The sequence below is a fragment of the Prionailurus bengalensis genome, chromosome D4 (assembly GCF_016509475.1).
Source record: "Prionailurus bengalensis isolate Pbe53 chromosome D4, Fcat_Pben_1.1_paternal_pri, whole genome shotgun sequence".
Taxonomy (NCBI): Eukaryota; Metazoa; Chordata; class Mammalia; order Carnivora; family Felidae; genus Prionailurus; species Prionailurus bengalensis.
Genome location: NC_057359.1, coordinates 92,585,111 through 92,595,214, shown reverse-complemented (window position 1 = coordinate 92,595,214; position 10,104 = coordinate 92,585,111). Strand labels below are relative to the sequence as shown.

Below are 10,104 nucleotides of genomic sequence, written 5' to 3'. Positions count from 1 at the left end.
GCCGTGAGGACCAGGACCCGGGGCGACGCCCCGCTGACCCCAGCCCGGCGGAGTCCGGGCTCACATCTCTGCCAGCCTCCTCCCCGCGGGAAGGGAAAACGCACCCTCTCACAAAACCCAAGGCGACGTTGAAGGCAGCCGGGCCCCCGCCCCTGCCCCCCACGTCCGCGCGAGCGCCGACCGAGCCCGGCACCGGTGCGGGCGCGCGGCTCCGCGGGCACACGGGCGCTCAGTGAATTTCTGGCTTCTGCCGGCCACAGGCCAGACCCCAAGGCTGTCCCTGCTCTCTTCCGTTTATGGGCCGCGGGGGCGCCGATCAGGGCCGGGGCTGCGGGGGCTCGAAGGGAGGGGGCCCGCTGGTGGGGGCGCTGCGGGGCTGCACGCAGACACCCCGGCGGAACCGCGCACAGAGAAGGGCGCACTCACCGCGTTCCCTGAAAAATGGAAGAAGCGGGCCAAGGCTCGCACTGCGTCCGTCCACCCCTCCTCCAGGCCCGCCGGGTGGCTGGCGCCGGACGCCCCCTCCGCGCCCCCACGCGCCCGACCCCTCCCCAGGGCGCCCTGCCGGCGGCCGGCTCGTCCCTCCGCCCGGCGGGTCCGCCGCAGCTCGCGGTGACGCCTCGCGGCGACAGCCCCGCCGCCAAAGCCCGGGGGTGCGGGGCCGGGGCGGGGCCGCGGGTGCCCCCTCCGCCATCCGCCCCTCCCCCGCTAGCCCCCGCCGCTCCTCCCGCGCCCCCTCCCCTCCCCGCCGCTCCCCGGCGCTCCTCCCCTCCTCCCCCCGCCCGCGTCTCTCTCCCGGCGCCCCTCCCCTCCTCCTCCCGCGCCCCCGCCCCTGCCCCTCGCCCGCGCCCGCGCCCGCGCCCGCGCCCGCGCTCGCGGCCCCGCCCGGGCCGACCGGCGGAGTGCGCCCTCGCGTGGACGTGGACGTGGACGCGGGCGCGGGCGCGGGCGCGGGCGCGCGGGGAGGCGGCGGCGGAGGGCGGCCGTTGCGGGCCGGCCCGCGGGGCTGAGGCCGAGCCGAGCCGGGCCCGCGCCCGCGGGGGGCCCACCATGCGGCGGCTGCGGCGCCTGGCGCACCTGGCGCTCTTCTGCCCCTTCTCCAAGGGCCTGCAGGTAGGCGCCCCCCACCCCCACCCCCACCCCGGCCTCCGTGCCGCCCGCGGGCTGGGAGGGCCTGGGGTCGGGACGTCGCGGGCCGGCGGGGGCTGCGGGGTGGCCGGCCGGCCCGCGGGGCCGCAGAAGCCCCTCCCCCACGGGCGGGACCCCTCCCCCACCCCCCTTCCCAGAGGCCCGGAAACCGCGCCGAGTCCGCGCCGGCCCCTCACTTGGAAGAGGTGAGGTTGGTTTTCCTGTTGTGGAAAACTTGGGACCCGCAGAAACGCCGTCAGAAGGACATAACCTCCCCGTGGGTCGTCTCCCAGCCGGCCCGACCTCAGGGGTGTGCCCTGACCCCACCATGACCTTGGACGAGTCTCCGTCCCCGCCAGGGGGCCGCTGTCTGCGGGGGAAGCGCAGGCTGCCTTGGGAACCACGGCGGGAAGCCTGTCACCGCTGCTTTGGGTGGTCGGGGCCAGGCCCACCCCCGAGACCGAAATGCGCCTGCCCTCCGCAGCCCTGTTCAGGGCAGCCCACACCTCCCTGGCCTCTGCAGGCCGTCCTGGGGCAAGAGGGTCCCTGCCGTGGTGCGCCCTTGGCCCCGGCCTGGCTGTCCTCCCGTCCCCTCCGGGAAGAAGCCTGGGAGTCAGGAAACATTCGGGTTTTGTGTCTGTGGGGGACGCCCTCCCTGCCCACCTGGGCCTCAGGGTGCATCCTGGTCTCCACCCAGCCCTGGGCAAGATGGGAGCTGAGGGGTCTGAGGGCGCACCCCCAGGCCTGGGAAGTGGGGTGTGCCCTCCCCGCCCCCCCCCCCACCCCATCCTGAGGGAGGGGCCTTGACCAGGTTGCTGCAGAGGAGGCCCAGAGCTTGACCTAGGTACTGGGTCGGTCTGGTTCCCAGGGGTTGGAGCCAGCCCCGCCCACCTGCTATTAAGGGGCCACATTCAGAGCCTCAGTCTCCCTGTCCGTGAAACATCCTTCTGGGCTAGAGGTAAGGGTTGGTGCCATGGTGCGCGTGGGGTGCTGGTGCATGGGTGACGTGGCTGTTACTGACCCCTGAGTGATTCTCCTTACTCCCCAAGTGGCTTGGTTAGGAACTGAGGCCAGGTGGGATCGGGGAGCTGCATGGGACTCGGCCGAGAGTAAGCCTGTCCTGCCCCAGGGGCTCACTCACTGGTGGGAGACGGGACGCTTGGAGGGCAGGCACGGCTCCTAGAGGAAGGACCCATCTAACCCATCCAGGACCCAGAGCGTGGGGACCGCATACTGGGAGAGCATGGAGGGAGTCTGGCAGGGCCGAGGTGCTATCTGTGCTGGGCCCTGCAGGCAGGCTCCTGGGCCCTTGGTCACCCCGTGTGCCTGGGTCCGCCCCAGGTCCCCCCCGCCCCGAGGCCCAGCGCTCCTACCCATCAACCTCTGACCCCTGCCGCCAGCCTTCAGGGCCCTCTGGGAGCTGAATGCCCACCCAAGGCCCCGCTCCCGCCACCTCGCGGCATTGTGCGCCGCCGGCCGGAAGTCTTCTGACCTTGTCCTGCCACAGCGACACCCCCCCAACTCCCGGCCCCCCATCCACTGTTTCTCTGCTTTCCTGTTTTTCATTTTGAACAAATGTGACGGAAGCAGATGTGGTGGCAGGGACAAGGAGGGCTGAGGCCCAAGCCTTCCTGTTCTTCCCTGGTCCTTGCTGCCCCTCAGCGGCCCCTGGAGCTCCCCGGGGCCCTCCTGCCGCAGCCCCTCCCAGGGCGGGAGCCAGGGAATCGGGAGGTGAGGCCCCCACCCTGTCCTCACTGGAGAGGCGGTGGCCCTGTCTCTCAGCGCCAGCCCCAGCGTTCAGCTAGCCGGGACCCCGGGCTACCAGGACTGGAGCCGCCGCCCTGGGGCACGTAGTGTGGCTGGAGGGAGGTGGGGGGGCACGGGGACCTGAAGCTCTGGGCCCTCCTGCTCTCCTGGCCCCCCGGGTCCCAGCCCTTTCCTCTGGGGTTCACCCCCCGCCCCCGACTGAGACATTGGTAACCCCATCCCCTCAGTTGGCTGCTCTAGGACGGCCGTCTGGGAGGCCTGTGATCTGCCAGGGCGGGGGGTGGGGCTGGGAGGTGGTGTCCCTGGAACCCAGGGGTTTGGGAGCTGGGTGGGACACCGAACCCTCAGCCCACCTGCTTGTGCATGGGTCTGGGCCCTCACATCCTGCGATTCTGCTCATCAGCTGGGGAAACCTGGCAGAGGGGGCTGAACCCCCACAGAAGCTGTCCCCCGCCCACCCAGACATCTGGGACAAGGCCTCTGGCAGTGGGGGCAGGGGCTATTTATCTTATTTATTGTTTACTGTGGGAAAATACACACCATGTGAAGTTTAGCATCTTAACCATTTTTGAGGGCACAGTTCAGGGGCGTCAGGCACATTCACGCGGTCGTGCAGCCGTCCCCCCGTCTGTCCCCCGAACGTGTTCATCTTCCCAGACTGGATCCTCCCCTCCCCGCCACGCCTGTGGATCCGACTTCTCCAGGGCCTCCTGTGAGTGGGTCCTACAGGACTTGTCCTTCTGTGTGTGACAGGCTCATCTGAGGACAGTGATCTCAAGGTTCATCCGCGTTGTAGCCTGTGTTGGGATTCCCTGCCTTTTAAAGAGCGGATGACGTTCCACGGTGTGGACGGACCCTGTTTTGTTTCCCCCCTCACCGGTCGGTCGACCCTAGGGTTGTGTCTCTCTTTGGCCCTCGGGACAATGCGGCCGTTCTCGTGGGTGTGCGAGGTCGTGTCCCTTCCAGGCTCCCCGGGTGGGGGCTGCTGAGACCCTGCCCCCTGTGCCAGCGCCCCCCGGCCCCGTCCCCCGTGCTGGCCCTGGCCCAGCTGGAACTGCCCACCGGTCAGAGGACAGGGTGCACGGGTGGTGATTTTCCACCTCGACCTTGTGCAGAGGTTGCAACGTTGTCATGAAATGAGGGTAAGATGAGAGAGAATTTGTGAAAAAAGGTCTTTATTCGTCAAAGTAGACTTGCCTACTCTGTGCCCCTTCGGTTTGAAACTTATCTTTGCCTGCCTGCGTGATTTAAAAGTCTGGGAGCACCGGGCAGCGGCCCCCAGCCCGGAGTGGGTGCACCGAGGGCGGAGGGAGACTGGGAGGAGAGACGTAGGGAGTGCCCCCGGGTGGTGGGCAGCTTTGGAAGCCGGAGCCCGGCAGGGTGCTGGCCCCGGGGGTGGGGGTGGGAGGTAGGCCGGGAAGGCCGGGGTCAGTGGAGGGGGAGGTAAACGCACCCCGAACGTGGCACTTCCTGTCTCCCCCCAGGGCCGGCTCCCGGGCCTCCGGGTCAAGTACGTCTTCCTGCTGTGGCTGGGCATCTTTGTGGGCAGCTGGCTGGTGTATGTGCACTACTCGACCTACGCGGAGCTCTGCCGCGGGCACGTCTGCCAGGTGGTCATCGTAAGTGTCGCCTCGTGGGCTGGTGCGGGGCCGGGGGCGGGGGCGGCATGCCCTGGACCCTCAAGACGCCAGCAGGGTGGACTTTCAGGTGGGCCCGGGAGCGCCGTGCAGAGCTGTCTCTGGCTGGCTGCGGAAGAGACGGGGGGGGGGGGGGGGGGACCGTGGGGACGCCACTGCAGGTGTGCAGGACAGCATGGGCTGGCGGCTGGGCGCATTCACAGAGGTCTGGGGGGAGGACTTTCAGCAGGGAGACTGGGATGGGCAGATGTGGGTGGCCTCGAGGGCCCCTCGCTAAGGGAGGCTGTGAGGCATGGTCCTCAGAGCCTCCCGTGGTGGGGAGGGGGGTGGTCACTGACTGTGGCCTCAGGGAATGTGACGTGTGTGAGCCACTCATGAGTGTGTATGTTTGTGGGTGTGCGTGGGAGGGGAAGGGCGTGACGAGCTTGCGTATGCTCATACACGTGAAGGCACGCGGACTCGTGTGTGCACACCTAGCTCACGCCCTGCTTCTGTGGACACTCGGTGACTCTGGCGGGAGGTAGGGGCCGCGCCAGCCCACGGGGCACCGACAAGCCCCAGGCTCTTCTGACCCCCCTCGGCACCCTGCCTGGCCTTCTCCCGGGCAGTCTGGAGCCCCTGGCGAGCAGGTGGCCAGGGTACCGCCGCCCCCTCGATGGGCCTGCAGGACCCACCCTGGAGCATCAGGAACTCGGGGCTCTGCACCTGCCCCACCGGAGCGGGGCAGCCTGGAAGATGAAGGGGGCCTTGTCTCCGGGGGGGGGGGTCCTGTGTGGGGCTGAAGCTGGCCACGGGAGGGCTCAGACAGGCCAGCTCTGGCACAGAGCCCCCAGGGGCCCCAACTGGGAAGGTCCAGACGTGGCAGTGGGGAGGGAGTGGGGGGTCCGGAGGTGGGAAAACCCATGTGATGGGGTTTTCAAGAGTGTTGGTTAAGCACCTCCTCAGGACAGGCCAGCACTGGGCCCCGAGGACACGGTGTCCACACTGGGGGAACGGCTTTCCCATTTCCTGCCTGTTCTCGGTGGCCTTCAGGAGCCAGGCCTGAGCTGGGCACCAGACACAGGGCTCTGCCCTCACGGTCCAGGGGGTCCGGGGACACACGAGGGCAGATGGGGGGGGGGGCTCTGGGTGGGGAGAGGCCCTGCTGTGTGGACAGCTCGGTGGGCCCGGGGAGCCAGGTGCAGGGCAGGCGACCTGGGGCCCTGGGAGGCCTGTGGTGAGGGTTGTGGAGGGCTGTGGGGGGATGCAGGGTGGCTGGGGTGAGGGTGGTGGGTGGGGCAGGGAGATCAGGCAGGAGGTGAGGGCTGGGGATCTGGCTTAGGGGTGCAGGGAGCAGCCAACTAGAGGGTCAGCTGGTGTTTCTGAGCCTGAGGGTCCGCTGGGGGCCCAGCAGGGGACTGCCCCTCTCCCAACAAGGGGGACTGTAGCTCCTCCCCCCACCCTCCCCCAGGGTCTCTCGGCTGCTGAGCGCCTGGCCCTCAGTCCATGAGGACGTGTCTGCCTCGTGGGGGTATCTTCTGTCTCGCCCAAGCCCCACAGCGTGTGCACGACCACGCGGCAGGGCCACGGGCAGTTCGGGTCGGGTTCTCCGTGGCCTCTGGCTGTCTGGTGGGTACTAGCCTTGAGCCCCTGCCGCGGCCCGTGTGCAGGTGGGAAGCAGGCTGGGAGGCGAGGCGACACGCTGCCCCCTCAGCCTCTGTGGGAGCCCCTCCCCGGGCCCGGAGGGCAGTGCGCCCCCGCCCACCCACCTCCAAGGCCCTGCAGTTCTGTGGGGTTCTGGGGGGGGCACACCCCTCGTGGAGGAGGGCACCCCTACGAGGCGGGCGAATGGGATTTTCTTTTCTTTTGCCATCCTGATGACGGCATCGTTCGCGTGGCGCCGTGGCACGGACCCTCCTTCCCGGCTCCCTGAGCTGAGCCACGGCCTCGGGTTTTGTCCCTGGGCCTGCCCGCCCTCCCCCCGCACGTTGGGCGCCTCGCTCTCCTTCCTCCAAGCCCGGCTCGGCAAGGGCCTGGGCTCCATGGCGACGGTGATGCACTTCCAGGAATGCACCCCACAAGCTCCAGAGCTCCAGATGGCCGCACCTCCCGCCTCGGGGGGAAGGGCCGCGCTCCGTCACCGCTAAGCTTTCCCACCCTCCTCAGGGTCAGCCCAGACCCCCGGGCTTCAGGGGGCCGCAAAGGAGGGGGCCCAACGTGGTTATCGCTGCAAGCGGCTGGCTGGCTGTGGGTCTGGCTAAGCCCCCGGTGACGGACACGGGGAGGAGCCGCGCCAGTGCCCCCAGCTGGCCCCCAGGCTCCCTGTACGCCACCCTCGGGGCAGAGGCGGGGCCCACGCCAGGGAGTAGCAGACTCCCAGACCTGGCAGGTGGGGGGCTGGGTGGCGGGGGGCAGCTCTCAGGCCGCGGTGAGCAGAGGCCCTTGCCAGCTGCTCTGGGCGGTGCCTTGGCCGTCCGCTGAGCCTCAGGTGTGGCTGGAGGCTGCAGGTTGCTGGCTGCAGTGGCGGCGGCGGTGCCCTCCCAGAGGGGGTGTGGCTTGAGAACCAGGGGGCACCTGGCAGGTGTGGTGGGGCCTCGAGCTGCCCACCCGGGGTGCCCCACGTGGGTGACGGGGTGAGGACTCGGCCTGGAGAGGGGCCCCGCCGCCTCAGCCCGCCCCCTGGCGTCCCCATCCGCAGTGTGACCAGTACCGCAAGGGCATCATCTCCGGCTCCGTCTGCCAGGACTTGTGCAACTTGCACAAGGTGGAGTGGAGGGCCTGCCTCTCCTCCGTTCCCGGCCGGCAGGTAAGCCCAGCGGGGTCGCAGGGTCGGGTGTGGGGCAGGCCCTCCGCTCTCTGTCATCCCCCCCCGCCCCCCCCCCCCCCCCCGACGTCTGCACAGAGGGCTCCTCTGGCCCCACCCAGGTATACAGCGGGCTGTGGCAGGGCAAGGAAGTGACCATCAAGTGTGGCATCGAGGAGGGCCTCAACTCCAAGGCCAGGTCGGACGCGGCCCCCCGGCAGGAGCTGGTACTGTTTGACAAGCCCACACGGGGCACCTCGATTAAGGAGTTCCGAGAGATGACCCTCAGCTTTCTCAAGGTCAGTTGGCTCCTGCGAGTTGGGTGTGGAGTTGACCCCAGGAATGTGTGCACAGGGCAGGAGGCAGGCTGGGTCGGGGCCGTACCCACCGGACAGGGGTCTGGCTAGACCTCGGCTGCAAGCAGACGCTTGCTCAGGGGGCCACCCCCTGGGTGCAGAGGACCCGTTCCCTGGCCCGGGGCATCTGTGGGGGGAGCAGGGAGCTGTGTGTGCATGGGAGGTGGGGGTGGGTGGGAGCAGATGAGAAGTCACCGGCCCCGCACACCTCTCAGCTCTGTGCTGAGGTGCCCACTCCCAAGCTCCCTGAGCACCAGTGGAGACCAGAAAGCCCCAGGAACGGCTCCTGGAGAAAGGAAGGTGTGCCAGTGGCCAGGGAGGGCTCCCAGGAGGTGGTGAGAGGTCTTCCCACATCCCTGGGTCGTCCCCTCCTGCTTGTGTGCGCTTGGACGGGCTCTCCCAAGCTGGCCGATGCACGGGGTTCCTAGGGTCTGAACCAAGTAGGTCAAGGCTGGCATCCTGCCAGCCTCGAAACCCACCATGCGGTCAAGCCCGCGGGCCCTGAAATGACTCGGTGTCCCTCTCCCTCGGTCTCCGATGTCAGGCGAACCTGGGGGACCTGCCGTCCCTGCCGGCGCTGGTCGGGCGGGTCCTGCTCATGGCGGACTTCAACAAGGACAGCAGGGTGTCCCTGGCGGAAGCCAAGTCGGTGTGGGCCCTGCTGCAGCAGAACGAGTTTCTGCTGCTGCTGTCCCTGCAGGAGGACCACGCCTCCAGGCTGCTGGGCTCCTGTGGGGACCTCTACGTCACCGAGGGCGTCCCACACGGCTCCTGGCACGGGGCCGCTCTCCCACCCCTCCTGCGCCCGCTGCTGCCCGCCGCCCTGCACACGGCCCTCCAGCAGTGGCTGGGGCCCGCGTGGCCCTGGAGGGCCAAGATCGCCATCGGGCTCCTGGAGTTCGTGGAGGAGCTTTTCCACGGGGCCTACGGGACCTTCTACATGTGCGAGACCACGCTGGCCAACGTGGGCTACACGGCCAAGTACGACTTCAAGATGGCGGACCTGCAGCAGGTGGCGCCCGAGGCCGCCGTGCGCCGCTTCCTGCGGGGCCGCCACTGCGAGCACAGCGCGGACTGCACGTACGGCCGGGACTGCAGGGCCCCTTGCGACAAGCTCATGCGCCAGTGCAAGGGCGACCTCATCCAGCCCAACCTGGCCAAGGTGTGCGAGCTGCTGCGGGACTACCTGCTGCCCGGCGCCCCCGCCGACCTGCGCGAGGAGCTGGGCAAGCAGCTGCGCACCTGCACCACGCTGAGCGGGCTGGCCAGCCAGGTGGAGGCGCACCACTCCCTGGTGCTGAGCCACCTCAAGACCCTGCTCTGGAAGAAGATCTCCAACACCAAGTACTCCTGAGGGCGCCCCCCTCCCGCCCTCCCGCTCACCAGGGGGCGCCCGGGGCCCTAGCGAGCCACTCCTCCCTCTTCGCCCTGCCGGGCCAGCTCTGCCGAGGCGGCCAGGGCCAGGACCGAGGCGGGTGGGGGCCTGGCCAGGCGGCCGGTCTGCACAGAAGCCCGGGAAGTGGTGTGGAGCCCTTCCCCCACGCCCCGCCTTCCCAGCTCTCCAGACCCCACGACCAGACAGAGGGGCTGTCGAGCTGGACCAGGAGGCTGGGGTGGGGGCGGGGGAGCAGGACGGGAGTACGCGGAGCCTGACCACCAGGGGCTGAAGGACCCTCCCAAGGTTTTGTTACCTTTAAGGACTCGTGATGTAAATAAACAGCTTTTCTGTGAGTGCCCCGGAGTCCCTTACCCTGGACCCTAGACCGGCCGTCAGCCACCTGGGCTCAGAGGTAGGGGCTGCGGACGGAAGACGCGTGGCCCCCAGGGTCTAGCTGTGGGAAAAGGCCTCAGCGGGCATCGCGCTGGGGTCTCCTAGAGCCCAGCCACATCCGGGGGGGGGGGGGGGCAGGAGGAGTGGAGTGGGGATGGGACCGGGACTGCTGAGGTTATGGCACAATGGCAGTGGTGCTCTGGGAGGAAGCGTGGAGCCCAGCTCTGCACGGTTACTGGCAAGCAGCTCATTTTCTGGTTCCAGACCACCCCTCCTGCGGTGCCGGGCTCACAGAACACACTGGAGAAATTTGGATTTCAGTGAACCCCAACGTGGAAAACCCACTATCTGGGAGAGTCCAGCATTTTCCCTGCCCCTCCCCAAAGAGAAGCTGCAGGAGCCCGGCACCACTCCCCGCCCCCCGGGGTCCCCACTGTTGAGGAGCCCAGGCCTGTGCAAGGAACTGAGAATCTGCAGGCTGCGACCTGCCCCACAGAAGGAGCAGGAGCCAGCCCCAGGGTGCGAGCAGGCGGCTCCCTCTCTCGTCCTGGGGTCACGGCTTCAAGACCTCTACACGATGATCAGGGACTGACTCTGCGAGCTGGGGTCAGCGCACCTCCCTGCCCCAGGTCACCGGGGACAACTCCCGAGGCCGTGGGCTTT

General features: G+C 68.9%; 1 protein-coding gene across 2 annotated transcripts; it reads left to right on the top strand.

The window, feature by feature from the left end:
• Positions 1–981: 981 nt before the first annotated feature.
• DIPK1B (divergent protein kinase domain 1B) lies at positions 982–9,404 on the top strand. Of its 2 annotated transcripts, none has more exons than XM_043567438.1 (5): positions 982–1,113; positions 4,380–4,514; positions 7,210–7,317; positions 7,437–7,613; positions 8,371–9,404. In XM_043567438.1, exons 1-5 carry the CDS (start codon positions 1,051–1,053, stop codon positions 9,022–9,024), a joined length of 1,137 nt encoding a protein of 378 aa, XP_043423373.1. In that variant the 5' UTR covers positions 982–1,050; the 3' UTR covers positions 9,025–9,404. The 2 variants fall into 2 exon arrangements, with proteins under 2 accessions (XP_043423373.1, XP_043423372.1); XM_043567437.1 differs by having other exon boundaries at positions 8,215–9,404.
• Positions 9,405–10,104: the final 700 nt, after the last annotated feature.